The following is a 15,244-nucleotide window of genomic DNA, read 5'->3' as shown; positions in this document are numbered from 1 at the left end:
TAATAAAGTAGGCGTCAAACCGCTTCCTCAAGCTGGAGCCCAAGAGAGTGTAATAGAGATCCCAGAATTTCAGGGGGAGGAGCACTGGCGCCTTAGGGTAAAACACTCCGCAAATTGCAATGCGCCTGCCCAGTGCTGGGAGGATCGGTTGGTCGTAGGGGCCTTCTACCCAGGAGGTTACAACCCCTAGTAGCTTCTGTGGCTGTAGCTTCCTGGAGCCTTGAGATGGGCAGGCCAAATCTCCTCTGGGACCAAGCACATGTTGGCCTCAGTGGCAAAGTTAAGGCTGTCTGATTGGTCACAGGGCCCAGTGGAGCATTTGACATTGACCACCCTCTGAAAACTTGCCTTGGGCCCTGTGATGCTACACGCTCCTGGTTTTCCATCTTCTGCTGATCCTCTTCCTCTACCCGCCCCCAAGCTAACTGCTCTTTCTTCTCTGCCACCCTCCCTGGGTGTGTTTAGCTACAGCCTAGCTGCTAAGGCCCCACACCTCCAGCCCCTTTCTCTTTCCTGGGCTCCAAACCTGGTAAATCATCATTCATGGCCGGGGTTGGGTGGGAGTAGGGGGTAAGATCACATCACTCTCCTTAAAAAAGCCCAGTGGGGGAGTTCCCATTGTGGCTCAGCTGTAAGGAATCCAACTAGTACCTAGGATACCGGTTCGATTTGTCGCCTTGCTGAGGAGGTTAGGGATCTTCTGGTGAGCTGTGGTGTAGAGTCAGATGCAGCTCGGATCCTGCATTGCTGGCAGCTGCAGCTCAGATTGGACTCCTAGCCTGGGAACTTCTGTATGTCACATGTGTGGCCTAAAAACGCCAAAAAAAAAGGTGCTCTTATCCCCAAGTTACTCAAGATATTTCCACACTCTGGTCTCTGCTCACTACCTTTTCTCACTTCCTACCCCTCTATAAGTCCCTGCCTAACTGTCATGCACCCTCTATGCCCCCACGCCACCTCTGGCCCCTACACATCCGGTTGCCTGTCCCTGCAGCCCTCACCCCTAAGGTCACTTCCTCCAGCCAATTTCCTGACCCTCTGCTTTGGAAGGTACCATGTCCAGGTCCACCGCCCCTTCTGCCAAGTATGAGCCAACATGCTCCAGTGCCTCTTCTTCCTCTGTAGCCTCCTCACTTTGCTGAGGACTCCTGTGCTGAGGCAGCTCAGTGTCCCAGGGCTGGGAACACAGGGAATTTCAGCTAGCCCTCTCTGCTCACCTCTACAGGAAAGGCACTTCCCCTCCTCTCCCCACCCCCTTCTTTCCAGATGGAGGAGGAGAGACACTTCGGCCCCTCCTGGGAGTCTGGGTCAGAGTGACACAAGGGAGGCAGGCAATGGGTTAGTGCATGTGTTGACCTCAAGCAGCCACTCAGAGGCCATGGCCAGGCCTGGGCATGGGAGATGGCACTGGGGGAAGCCCACAATGAGGATTCAGCAGAGCAACTTCTGCATGGCCCAGACAGCACGGAGCCCAGGCCAGGCCCAGGCAGGCCCGGCAACGGGGGAGGAGAGGCTTGGTCGGGTGCAGAGTTTGCTCCTGGCTCTTGTGGTTTCCCTCAGGCACATGGCTCCCCTTCTCTTAGCCCCTGCCTCTGCCCATGGTGGGGGTTCAGGGGTCATATCAGGAGAGCAAGATGACAAACCAGGTCTTCCCTCCACCTCTCCCCAAGGTCTAGGACCCAGGCAAACCAGAGGAGGTGGGCACCAGTTTTTGCAACTAGATCTTAGGCGTGTTCCCTTGTGGCACTGTGGGCGCTGTTGGCCAGAGAGGCCTCATGGGGCTGGACCTGAGCCAGCCAGTGCCAGAGTCACCCACCAGGCACCGAGAGGCCAGCATGTTGTGCTGCTTGGCTCTGCCACCTTCTCAGCACATGTCTCCCCCTGTCCCCCAAGAGGACAGACTTTAAAACTCCATAAACCTCCAGGCTCCCACCAGCAAGCCCTGGATGGGAATTTTAGGGCCTCCAGGAAAACGGGTGCAAGAGCGGCCTGCAGCTGGGCTGAGCTCTCGAGGTTGCACGTGGACCCTGCCCAGGAAAGAAAGGGCTCTCTGGGCTTGCTCCAGGCTCACGAGAAGACAGAAACCACCTGAGACGTCTGATTCCCTTTATTCTCTTCAACTAATCAACATGACCACCGGTGACACAACACTGTTATTGACACACAACACTCAAAGTGGGGGTCTCTCTTCACTCCAGGGGGACAAGTCAGGGGAGTGGGGCTTCCCTAATGGAGACAAAGGAGTCTGGGGCCGCTCCCCTCAGGGGCGGGGTGCCATGGAACCCCATCTTTTGGTTGTGATGGTTTCAAGTTTCCCCACCCTTCAGGATTCAGGCCCCATTCTCTCAAGCTCCCATCTGACCTCCATATCCATAGCAGTTTCAAGTTTCACCCTAAAGCTCAGATCAGTTTCTATTCTCCCCTCAGCTTTCACCAATGACACTGTGACCCTGCCTTGGGTTCCCCCACCAGGCACTTGTGAAGAGTCAGGCCTGCGTGGAGTCGGACAAGAGGGCTTGCCTACACTCTGCTTTCCAGATTCAGTTCTGGTGGGAAAGTGCCACAACCCCTGGGCCTTGGCCTGAGCTGGGGACTCTGGACACCGCCACCTCCCCAGCCTGCTCCCTGCTTAGATCCTCCCAGCAGAGAGGTTGCTCTGGGAGGGAAGCACCAGGCTAAAGGAGTTTGCGGAGTTGGCCAACAGCGAACAGGTCACACCCAGGAGTCTCCGACCCTGCCCCCTTTCATGCTATGAAACCCCAGACCCCAACTAATTGTGTCCACATCATCCACTCTGTACCGGAGCCAAGACCCCTGGCCCTCGCCCATCCCTACAACATGCGAGCATCCTACTATGTATGCTACACCCTAGTCCTCAATAGGCCTCCCATGAGCCTTTGAACTTACAGACCCATCTCCCCCCAGCACTGGCTCCAGAGCCCCAAAGGCTGCTCCCCAGGACTTTCCTAGAGACAGATTCCCAGACCTGTTTCCAAGGGGATCTGCTTCTGGCTTCATCACAAGGTGGTGTCTCCGCAACTGAAGTTTCTGCTACCATCGTAGAAGGAAGAAACCTGCCTGGGGACTCATCTCCTCTTCCTCAGGCTCAGCAGAACACCCCATTGGGTGACTCTGTCAGCAGAGGCGGGCAGGCCTGCTTCGCCCCTCTCAGCAGTGCTTTCCGACCTGGCACTTGGGTGGGGTGGGGACTTTATGCAGATGTCAAGAAGGGTCTCCCCACAGTCATCCCAGGCCTGCCGTTGCCTTCTCCCCAGCAGGCCGACCTTCTTCCTCCCACCGTGTTCTGGATTTCCAGCTCTGATATGTGAGAGTCATCCCTCTGGGGACAGGACAGATGAAGGGTGAAGGCATTTCACCTTTTGAACACTCAGGTAGTGGAATCAGGTCTCTTCCACAGGTTTGTCAGAAGCTGGGTCACCCTCTCCAGGGACGTGACACCTGAAAGGCCACCTCATCTGGTGTCCAATTCTTACTCCAGGACCACAGTGCATTGCTGGGCAGGCTGTGGGCGCTTCCACTGGACCCAGCGCTGGACAGAGCCTTCGCCTTCTCCAGGGTTAGGGGGTGGGGTTCCTGTTATGAACATTTCAAGAGTTCCCTCTCTTCAGCCATTTTAGAGGACAGCAGTCTCTCCCTGCCACACACTCCCAGCCACGTGAGTGGGTCTGGCTGGGATAATGAAAGTATGTCACCGTGTGTGCTGTGTGAGGCCAGGAGAGCAGCCTGGCCAACGAGGGTATTTCTCATCCTTCTGTTTCCCTCGGGAGGTTTCTGGCCAAGGAGGAGCCAAGTGGGTGGGGTATGTTCCTTTCCCAATCGGCCAGTGGGCTGGCTTGTTACAACCGCAGAGGCCTCCGTGTACTCTTTGGGGAACCACAGTCCAGTCTGTGGGGTGTTCCCGACACCCCACACAACATGCAGGCTGGCCTGGCCTGCTGGCAGCCTTGCTAACAGCTGAGGTGAAAGGTTTCAAATCGGCTTGCTGCTGGCCAACCAAAGCTCTGTCCTGTCGACTCGCTGGCCCTCATTGCCACAGAGAAGCCACACTGGGCTGTCTTGACGTGAGATGTCTGGGGAGGATTACACCACACACAGGCTGAGTCTCTGCAAGGCTTTATTCTTTGGAGGTCGACCAGCAGCGCTTCTCCCTCTCCGACTGTGGACAGAAATCGAAGAAACGGGCTGCCACTGCAGCAGGACTGGTGGCAGGTGGCAGGAGACGCCTCCTGACAGTGAGACCTGAGAACGAGGCAGGAGGGGCCCTCCATCCCTGGGGGCTTGTCAGAGGAGATGTCCCCAGCTTGGCTGGGGGAAGGGGGGTCCTGCCTGGCTGGGAGGCCGGGCAGGGGGGAACCCTGGTGGCCTGAGCTGGGATCTGCTTGTATTTGCAGTTTAACAAGCTCCTGGAGGACCAGGCAGCCTGGGTTTGCTGGGTTCCGTTGCAACGTCTCCCCACCTCCACCTTCCTCAGCGCACTACTCGTCCTGATTTTGGTGGCGGTTCCCTCGTGTTCTCACACACGCCATGCCTTTATGCTCCTTTATGAACTCCAGCCTTCAAAAAGACCTGACATTTTCTTCCGCCCCCGTGTTCGGGTTCTTTCTCATCAGGAACTCACACGGAGGGCCTCTCCCCTCACACACAATGGCATCTGAGAGTGCCCTGGTAACCCGGGGCCACGAGCTTGACTTTCCTCTTCCTAGTTCCCGGATCATTTCTCCTCCCTCTGCCTTTCCTTTTCTGGTTCCACGCGATGCCCACACTCCTTCCTCCCCGGCTGAGCAGTGTAATTACCCCAGGCAATAATATCCCAGGCTCTGGGAGAGAGGCACCCACCCACCCTCCAGGGGGAGGGAACGTGCGGAGCAAGTTCATGGGAGATTCTTCTCTACCTTCTAAGGGTCACTCCTCCCAGGTCAAGGCCACTGTGGGATTCCCCTGCACTTCGGCGACCCTAGAGTTTCACAAGGGTTTCGATACAGTTTTAGAAGGTTGTCTAGAGACATATTGGGGCCTCTTCCTACAATTAATAGGGCTTTTATCCACTATGGTTTATAGGGTTTTTCTGCTACAGACTTAAAAGGGCTTTTTTTTTTTTCCTACATATTTATAGGGTTTCTAACCCAACAGTTTTTCTCTACTGCCTTATAAGTGGTTCCCACCAACAATTTAAAAGGGTTTCTCATCACTGATGTAAAAGCACTATTTTTTACCCATGGTTCTCCCTCCTCTGCTTCTCTACAATCTGATAGGGTTTTCCTCCTTTCCCCACATAATTTTTGGGGCGATCCAGAGTTCCTCTCAGGAGAGAGAGGCCCCCTGGTCTCCAGACCCATTTCACAGGGTAACCCCTGGGTGGCAGCTCCTATGCAGAAGGAGGGCTGCGACTTCTGTGAAGCCGTCTCCACACTCGGGGCACAAATAGGGCTTTTCTCCCAAGAGCGTTTTGGGGCCTTCCCCATCCTCCTGGCTGCTGCTGCTCCCTGTGGGGGCAGGGGCAGGGGCCTCTCCCTCCCCTTCCTGGCTTGTGGACAAGGGGGCTGGCGCTGGGAGGGGGTCCTCGGGTCCGGGGGACTTTTCTTGGGTGTGGGTCTCCTGGTGCCGGATGAGGGCAAGGCGATCCTGGAAGGAGGCCCCACAATCTGAGCAGCTGTAGGGTCTGGCCCCCAGTGGGCTCCTGAGGTGCTCCAGGAGGACAGACGAGCTCTTCCCCAGCTCCGGATTCTTCTGGGGTTTCCCGCCTGCGTGGACTTTCTGGTGTAGCAGCAGCTCGGAGCTGAGGGCAAAGCTTTTTTTGCATTCAGGGCATTTAAAGGGCTTTCCACTTAGGAAGGGGCTGGGCCCTGCCCCTTCCCCTACACCAATCCTATAATCAGGAAAGAGAAAGGGCTTTTCGCTGCCGTGGGTGAGCTGATGTTGGAGCAGCACCGCCCGATCCAGAAAGCTCTCTCCGCAGTGGGAACAGATGTAGGACTTGGAGGAGAGGAGCCCCAGCCTTTGGCTGAAGCTCTCCTGCCCTTCAGGCATTTTGAAGGCCTGTCCAGGGGGCTCAGCTCTGCCCTCTGCAGCACCTGGATAGGAATTCCCTCCAAAAGGGAGCCTGGGAGACCGGAACTGAGGCGGCTTAGGGGCTGGGTGGGCGGGGAGGCCGTCGGAATTTTTATAGGGGTTTTCTCCAATATGGATCCTCTGATGCTGCATGAAGATGCCCTCGTCGTTGAACCCCTTTCCACAGACGAGACACTTGTGTGGCTTGGCTCCGGGGGGTGGGGTCAGCAGGGCAGGGTCCCCGAGCCCCAGCAGACTGTCACCCTGAGCTCTTCGGGCCGGGGTCTTGCCCCTTTCGTGGATCACCCGATGCTGCTCCAGCTCGTGCGCCTCCAAGAAGGCCTTGCCGCAGTCGGAGCACACGAAGAGGTTCTCGTCCATGTGGGTGCGCACGTGCGTGATGAGGTTGGAGCTCTGGCTGAAGCTCTTGCCGCACTCGGGGCACTTGTAGGGCTTCTCGCCCGTGTGCGTGCGGCGGTGCTGGATGAGGTGGGAGCTGCGGATGAAGCTCTTGCCGCAGTCGGAGCACTTGTAGGGCTTCTCACCCGTGTGGATGCGCTGGTGGCGGATGAGGGTGGAGCTCATGATGAAGCTCTTGCCGCAGTCGGCGCAGATGTAGGGCCGCTCGCCGCGGTGGATGCGCTGGTGGTTGATGAGGTTGGAGCTGACGCTGAAGCTCTTGCCGCACTCGGGGCACTTGTAGGGCCGCTCGCCCGTGTGCGTGCGCTGGTGCCGCAGCAGCGTGGCGCTCAGCGTGAAGGTCTTGCCGCACACCGGGCACTTGAAGGGGTCCTCGCGTAGGTGAGTCCGCTGGTGCTTGATGAGGGTGGAGCTGTGGCCGAAGCTCTTGCCGCACTCGAGGCACTCGTAGGGCTTCTCGCCGGTGTGCGTGCGCTGGTGCTGGGTCAGCTCGGAGCTCTGGATGAAGCTCTTGCCGCACTCGGTGCAGCGGTACGGCTTCTCGCCGGCGTGGATCTTCTGGTGCTTGAGGAGGTTGTGGTTCTGGCCGAAGCGCTTGCCGCACTCGGGGCACTTGTAGGGTTTCTCGCCCGTGTGGGTGGCCTGGTGCTGGATGAGGTCCGAGCTGCGGTAGAACGCCCGCCGGCACTCGCCGCACTTGTACGGCTTCTCGCCCGTGTGCGAGCGCTGGTGCTTGATGAGGTTGGTGCTCTGGGTGAAGGCCTTCTCGCACTCGGTGCACTTGTAGGGCTTCTCACCCGTGTGCGTGCGCTGGTGCTGCACCAGGTTGGAGCTCCAGCTAAAGCACTTGCCGCAGTCGGGGCACTTGTAGGGCTTCTCGCCCGTGTGCGTGCGCTGGTGCTGCACCAGGTGCGAGCTCTGCGTGAAGCTCTTGCCGCACTCGGAGCAGGTGTTGGGCCGCTCGCCCGTGTGGATGCGCTGGTGCCGCAGCAGCTTGGACCACTGGCTGAAGCTCTTGCCACACTCGTTGCAGATGTAGGGCTTCTCCGCCCCAGATGGGCGGCCCTGCACCAACTCCCGCAGGCTCGGCTCACTGGCTGGGACCACCGGGGGGCTGTTCCAGGGGGTCAGTGTCCCCCACTGCCAACTGGCCTCACAGGCCTTGGTCCAGTCCGATGGGGCCGGCACTACCTCGGGGGCTGGAGGGTCCACAGGGGTCTGTCGGTCCAAAGGGCTGGAGTGACTCAGTGGGGATGGAGAGTCCCGGGGAGCTGAGGGATCCTGGGAGGGTGTCTCCAGGGGCATCTCTGGTGGGTCCTTGAATTCTGGACTCTGAGCTGGATCTCCCAAGATGATCTCCTCCCCAGAACTTTCCTGCTGAGGGCTCTCCTCTTCGTTCCCACTCTCGGCACCTACAGAGAGAATGGGAGTCTCCAGCCCCCATGTCCTTTTCAGACACAGGATTGGGCCTCCTCCATTCCTTCCCCCAGCCCTCCCCCCAGAGTCCGGGCCCCTCTTTGAACTGGAGCCACAGTCTTGTCAGGCCCACAGTCCCATCTGCACGCCTCACCTCGCTGAGCATCGCTGGGGCTCTGTTCAGGGCCCTGTAGATCTGGGCCCCACAGCACTGTCTCAGGCTCCATCCCAGAGCTCAGGACTGCCCAGGGCTCCCGGGACCCTGGCGGAGGAGAGAGAGGACACCATGGGAGGCGACCCCGCCTTCCTTCACTCCCCCACCCCCCCTCCCCATCTGCCCACCCCCCCCAGCCCTTATTCCTCGAGATGTCAACTTCAGGCTCCTACCTCTCCATTTTCGTGGGCACTGGCTCTCACCGCGGCCTCCCCCCCACAGACCTGATTTCCTGCTTCAGATCTTAAGATCACGACTAAGCAAGGAGGTTGAATTTAAGAGTGTAATTAAAAGCTCATCAGTCATAATAACCCTTTGAACCCAGTCTGGGGGCTGAGAGGTATCTGACACGACAGTGAAAGAAGGCTCTCCACCCCACCCCTCCGATGCCCAGAGGCTGGAAAACTTATTTTGCTAATCAGAGGATGCTCATTAAGACTCTAATTTCCCTCCTTAATGCGGCTGCTAATTGGGACCAATAAACTTTCTTTGCGAGCCTCACAGAGCACCAAGACTGCCTGGAACACTTAGTTTAAAAAAAAAAAAAAAAAAAACCACACCAATTTCCCTGAGGGGACAGGGCCCTTCAAAAGACTGGGGCACTTTTCCGTTATCCAACCACAGAAAGGTTGAAGGTTAGGCCAGAAGTAGGGGGAGGAGGCAGTTTAAAGCCCCGGGTGGGGGCTGCTTCTATAGAACTAACTGAAAGGGAAATGCAAAGGAAAAGATAACTCCTGGAGACCACCTGACCCAAGCCTGCCTGGGCTCATATTCTCCCCCAACCCTCCCCCAGCCTGTGATACACCCCAGGTATCAGACTGTCCATTTTACAGATTAAGAAACTGACACCCAGGGAGATTTCTCCAAGGTCACAGGGCTACAAAGTTGCAGAGCTAAGACCAGAAACGCAAGATTCTGTGTCTAGCTGGTCCCAGCCTCCAAGAGAGGGAGATGACCTTGAGAGTCATGTGAGACTCCAGAAAGTGGGCAGCTGGGGAGAACACAGAGCCTGCTAGCCACGGGAACACAAAAGGAGAAATTCCTGGGACCAGGAGGCTTTCCCGGGCGGCAGTGGCAAAAGGAAGGGTTGGATCCTGACGATCTGCATCTATGAACTCAAAACAGCACTCCCCACTGAAGCCTTCCGCTCTCACTCCCATCCTGCACCCCATCTTCTGACACATTTTCTCCTCTTCTCGCTGCCCTATTTTATTACTAACACAGAACAGCTGCTCAATAAATGTAGAATGAACAAAAGATGAATGAGATGCCTCTTGCTCCCACAAAACCTGTTTGGTCCAATCCCTTTAGAGGGGATGGCAGCAAGGGAGCAGGAGTTTAGAGGGAAAACACAGCCAGCTGTCACTCCAAAAAAGGATGATCTGATACCAGAATACGGGAAGGGGCCAAAGGAGCTAAGCACTAGGAGGGGACCCTCCCACAACGTCTAAACCCTTAAGAGAGTCCCTGGGCTCCACATGGCCATGTGGGGTAGGCACTGTGTGTCTGGGGGCAGTGGTGCAAGGACTCAGGAGGAGGCAGCTGGGTGGTAACCAGAGTGAGGCAGGAGCCAGCAGAACCCTGCCACATAACAGGAGGAGATGGGAGTTAAGATTTTAGGAAGTAAATGAATTGCTTCATCTCTGCAGCTCCTTACGTTGTGAGAACCCCCACTCCCAGCCCTAAACGTCTTTGGGGACATGGAAGCAGGGACCTCTGCCAAGCTGGGCGGCTGCCCCCGCTATGTTTGCTGAGGACAGGTAAGAGCTTGTGTACCTTGATCGTCTGGAAAATTCAAACTCAGCGGTCCAGTGTAGAAGGGAACGGGTTAATGACAGGGCCGACATGGAGTATGAAAGTGGGGAGAAGGAGCGAGGCAAGAAGTGCTGGGGCCTGCACCGGCCTCTCCTCGGACCTCAGGCCAGTCCCACGGCGGAGGGAGGGCGAGCGAGAAAAAAGGAGAGGAGGAAGGCTGCTTTCCAGAGAGGTGTGGAGAGCGGCCCAGGGTGACCCTGACATGGAGGCAGCTGCGGGAATGCAGCCGCCCTGGCCTCGGCCCCCCCGCGCCCGCACCGGCCGGGACCCTGGACTTCTGCTCCAGCCGGTGCCCGCGACCCTCCTTCCGGCGCCCAAGCCCCAGCCCCCGCCCGGCATCCTCCCCTCCCCTCCCCCGCCCAGGGCACCCAGGATTCCCGGCTCGCCCGCGGCGCCCCAGCCCCCGGCCCGGGCGGCCGAATTCCCTCTTCCCAGAATCCTCACGCCCTCCCCTCCCCCACAGCCAGACCCTCGCGCTCTTCCCAGAATCCTCGGCCCTCGCGGCCCCTGCCCGGCCCCCACCCCTGCCTCGGGCGGCCCGGGGGCGGGGGAGGGGGCTCAGGCCCGGGCCCGCCCCCGCCTCCCGCGCCCCATTGTTCCCCGGCGGCCGTCCCGGGCCCTGCGGGCCACCCCCCGGGAACCCTGGCGTCCCCAACTCACGGCTCTGGGGTCTGGGAGAGGCCGCAAGGCAAAATCCAGCCCCAGGGGACTTAACCCCTTGAATGCCCTGCCTTGGGGGGCGGGCTAGATGCCGAGGACTCTGGGGTCCTTCTCAAGGGGTGATCCCAGGCTGAGGACCCGGGGACCAGTTCAGGGTGACTGGGACGGAGCAGGAAGTGACCCCAGCTTCCCGGGCCCCTCTAGCCTGGAGTCAGAGCATCAGCTCTATGGGATTTAACCCTTTGGCTCCCACAGCTTGGGAAAAAAAAGAGTACGGGGAAGCGGGGAGGTAGCCGAGACGACGCCCCTCTCTCCGTCTCCAGTGGGAGCTGGTTCTGGGGGAAACCCAGACGCCAGTGAGGGGCTCCAGATTTCTGGCCACCTACTACCATCTCACAGGGGCTCCGCCTGCCGCTCCCGGAAAGCCCTATCTCTGATTTGGTGGCTGCTGTTCCCCCGGGGCCTGCCTTTGTTGGGACTCAGACCCAGGGTTGGGGCTTGGAAGCCCCCGGGGTTGTGGGGTGGGAGCAGGGGCTGGCACGACACACCCAGAGCAGGAGCATCCTACAGACTGAAAAATGGCTTCGATGAAGTGAGAAGTGACAGCAACAAGAATTTGGGCTGAAGGGACCAGCACAACCAATGAGACATTTGTGGCAGCCTGTGCCTCTGGCCCCAGCCTCACGGAGGGTGTTGGCGGCCCCTCATCCTCAAACAGGTCCCCTGAGAGGGGGAAACCAAGGCCCTAGGGGTGGCAGGAGGGAGGAGAGCCAGACCTTCTCCCCGTAGCTCTGAAGGCACCCTGCTCAGAGCAGAAGAAACCTCTTGAAAACCTGGGGGAAATGTAGGAACCTCCCAAGGTCCAGGTTATCTGGGCTTCGGATTTTTACAGCCGTTATGTCTTTCCTTCCTCTACACAAGCCGTGATTGTCCCCATTTCACAGAAGAGGGAAAAAAAGGTGTGAGAAGTGAGGCAGTGGCTTCAGGCCCTGCCATCCTTACTTAAATGTAACACATTGGTGTATGGAAAGCCTTTTATTATACGGCAATGTGGGGACACCTCAAAGTGAAACATCAGACTTTCTGCCCTCAAGAACTCAAGAGGTTTGGTGTGTGTGTGAGAGAAACACAAAGGAATTATAGGAAAGCGTCAAAAGGGCTAAATGTCCAGAGATATGAGGGAGCAAGAGAAGGAACAAACCCTGAGGGAAAGGTAAAGGGGACACAGCTCCTCTGGGCCTGCATCTGGGCTTTGGAGCTGTGGGCTTGGCCTCTGCTCCCTTATCAGCACTGTCTCCTTCTTGAGGCCTATCACCATCTAATCCCTGGCTCCCATCACTGTTGACAACTCCCTCTCACCTTAGGGCCTCTGGCTTCCCCTTGTTCTCCTCCCCCCCTTGTTCTAGAAGCAGCCACCTGCATTACCTGGACACAATTTGACTCTCCTGCACACACAGGCATGCAGGTCAGCTCCACCAGGGCAGGGGCTTGGCCGTGCCTAGAACAGGGACTGGAAGGGAGCAGGTGCTCAGTGTGTGGAACAAAGCTGTCCTGCCTCAGGTGTTTCTAGATTAAGCCCTGAGGCCCCAGGAGATGGGACAAAGTTGGGCAAAGGCACCACTGCTGGGCTCCAACTACACAATCACATTTGCCCACAGACCCCACCCCACCCAAGACACAGGTGAGGACGAGGCCAACTGGGGATCAGAGAGGCTTATGGGCACATCCTGAAACCCTCTCTTGCTCTCCCAGGGCTACAGAAAGCTGATCTGGACCTGGGTCAAGGAACAGTGAAAGGTGAATTTGGCCTACAAGGCTTGGGGGGCTTCTTTAAACTGAGTTAATTTGCCACATTTAAAAATCAGTACAAGGAGTCCCAGTCGTGGCTCAGTGGCTAACAAACCCGACAAGTGTCCATGAGAACACAGGTTCAATCTCTGGCCTTGCTAAGTGGGTTGAGGATCCAGCATTGCCATGAGCTGTGGTGTGGGTCACAGACACAGCTCAGATCTGGTGCTGCTGTGGCCTGGCAGCCATGGCTCCAATTCAACCTTTGGCGTGGGAACCTCCATATGCTACCCATATGGCTGTAGAAAAGACCAAAAAAAAAAAAACAAAAAACAGTACATTTCCTAATAAAAATACAAATCGTGGAAAATCCAAAGTTGTGGCAAAGACCCAATGGGCAAGAGAGCCAGGAAACCTTGTCCTGAGTACCTGGGAGACCTTCTACTCCCCTGTTCTATGGAGGGGAGTGCACTGAGGGCAGGATGCAAGGACAGAGGAGGTGAAGCCAGAAGAAGGCACTCTCCTCACTCCTTGTCACAAGGACAGCTGAGGATTTGGAACTGACCCCCCTGACCACAGGGTGTGGGTTATTTTTTGAGGAAGAGACTATAAAGGAAGAACTTGATGGAATCCTCAGGGAACCAGTCAACCTAGGAGTTCCTGTGTCTGAAAGCTCAGACTTCCGAAGATGGAAAGGACCTCCCAGGTCCCCCGAGCCAGCTCTCATCTCACATTTGAGGACCTCATTCCTAAAGAGCAGCTCAATGCTATTACATTTTCATAGGTGTACAACAGTCATCACAACCAAATTTTATAGCATTTCCTGCCTGAACCATCTGTGCCTCCCCCCCCATCTCATTTGGAACTTATTTTCCTTGTGTAAAAACAAAGTTACTGAAGACCACATGACATTTAGGAGTGCATAAAATTAACATACTTAAGTGAATGTATATATATACACACATATAAATACATACAAAAATAAAACAAAATCTGTATTAAGGTATAGTGTGAAATAACTCTAGCCACTAACCTTTCAGGGCCTCAGTTCCTTCATCTGCAAAATGACAGGGTCAACCCAGTGTTCTCCACCCACAAGAGGTAGACTCCATGCATAACTTCTGTGTACATCTCAACTATTGTGGGGCACTCACATAGGTGTCTGGAAACAGTAGTTACTTCTGAGGAGCAGAACTGAGAATCTGGAGACTTGACTTTGGTAACCACTTGTCCTGCTACATGATTTCTAATTTACAAAGGAGAAACTTTTAAAATGGTAACTGTTTGGAGCACTGGGAAGACAATGAAGCAACAACAATAAAAAAACAATTTTTCTGTTTAAGCTTGGGAAAAATACAGAAAGGAAATACAATAAAATGCAAACACGGCTGAACTAAGGATTTCCCACTGGGCCACAGAGAAAGCAAATCTAAGATCCCTGGAGGATACAGGTTATGTATGATCCCTGGCCTCACTCAGTGGGGGGTAGAGGATCCAGCATTGCCAGGAGCTGTTGTGCAGGTTGAAGATGCAGCTTGGATCCCAAGCAGCTGTGGTATATGGAAGCCTGCATCCAGCTCCACTTCAACCCTCAGGAACCTCCATATGCCATAGAGACAGCCTAAAAACAAACAAAAAAAGCTGAACAAAGGGCTAGGTGAAAAATACACTTGATTTTACTTTTAAAAGCTTTATAATACCACTACTTTTCATTTAAGCTTTTTAGGGCTACACCCACAGCCTACGGAGGTTCCCAGGGTAGGGGTCTTCTATTGAAAGTTACACAGCTGCCCCGCCTATTCCCCAGCCACACCAGATCCAAGCGGCATCTGCAACCTACACCACAGCTCATGGCAATGCAAGATCCCTAATCCACTGAGCAAGGCCAGGGATTCAACCCAAAACCTCATGATTCCTAGTCATATTCCTTTCCCCTGAGCCATGATGGGAACTCCATTTTTACTGTTTAAACGACACCAGAGTTGTCAGGTACTACAAAGTTCCTTCTGATCTCCTAGTAATTACAACTTTCTCTCTAGGAGGGCTTAGAACTTGACCTTTATAAGGGTTATTAATCACTTGACTAGTAATGACTTCTAACTGCTAAAAAGCCTCTTGTTTTGAGGATTTGCTTATTTCCTCATACAAGAAATAGTTCATAAGAAAAAGCAAAACTATACAGCCTTTTCCTAAAATTCATGGCTACAGGTATTAACACTTTTCTTCATTCCTTTCTCTCTCCTGCAGCCATAGAACATGGATGTGCCCCAATCAGAGCTGCCAAAACAGCAACACCAGATCCTTAACCCCCTGGCCACAGCAGGAACTCCTATGATTAGATGTCTTTCTTGGTTTCAAACAGGACTTGAGCCATACCCAACAGGTGCTTGGCATCTAGTAAGAGACTCATAGCCGCTAAACACAGGTTATACATTTGCTGAGCTTTCTAGAGGTCCAAGCAAACATTGACTACATCGTTCATGTGAGGCTTGGGAGAAAGTCCTGTCCAATCTCCTCATGACATTTTGATGAGATGGGTAGGTACACAGCATCTCCTCCTTTCTCATAAGTCTGGGGCCTACAGCCCTACAGAGGCATGTGGACACTCCCAGGCAAGAGAGCAAATCCAAGCCAGTGCCTCAGCAACACCAGATCCTTAACCCCTGTAACCACAGTGAGAACGCTTCATTTTTAACATCTTTTGTGCCAAGCATCTTCCATGAGTTCCTTCAGTTTTTCCTATAACCCTGGCACATATAGCTATCACACTGCCTTCTTTACACTGAAGCATAAACTCAAATACATGAAGTACCTTACTCAAGGTCACCCTGTTAGGTAAGAGCTGCGATTTAATGCAGTCTG

At 55.3% G+C, this 15,244-nt stretch overlaps 1 protein-coding gene across 3 annotated transcripts; it reads right to left on the bottom strand.

The window, feature by feature from the left end:
* Nucleotides 1–2,092: 2,092 nt before the first annotated feature.
* ZNF629 (zinc finger protein 629) lies at nt 2,093–10,755 on the bottom strand. Of its 3 annotated transcripts, none has more exons than XM_085016902.1 (4): nt 10,595–10,755; nt 9,896–10,091; nt 8,060–8,167; nt 2,093–7,901 (listed from the first exon to the last, which is right to left on the bottom strand). In XM_085016902.1, the coding sequence occupies exons 3-4, from the start codon at nt 8,130–8,132 to the stop codon at nt 5,359–5,361; spliced, it is 2,616 nt and encodes an 871-aa protein (XP_084873028.1). In that variant the 5' UTR covers nt 8,133–8,167; nt 9,896–10,091; nt 10,595–10,755; the 3' UTR covers nt 2,093–5,358. The 3 variants fall into 3 exon arrangements, with proteins under 3 accessions (XP_084873028.1, XP_084873029.1, XP_005653059.1); XM_085016903.1 differs by lacking the exon at nt 9,896–10,091 and adding an exon at nt 8,293–8,375; XM_005653002.4 differs by lacking the exon at nt 9,896–10,091.
* Between the last annotated feature and the right edge of the window lie 4,489 nt (nt 10,756–15,244).

Source organism: Sus scrofa, chromosome 3, assembly GCF_054392235.1.
Source record: "Sus scrofa isolate SSC_HxYL_T2T_F1_AM1 chromosome 3, Sscrofa_HxYL_maternal_Yorkshire_Landrace_v2.0, whole genome shotgun sequence".
NCBI classification, from domain to species: domain Eukaryota; kingdom Metazoa; phylum Chordata; class Mammalia; order Artiodactyla; family Suidae; genus Sus; species Sus scrofa.
The sequence above is the reverse complement of the archived record's forward strand: the minus strand, read 5'-3'. Positions and strand labels throughout refer to the sequence as shown.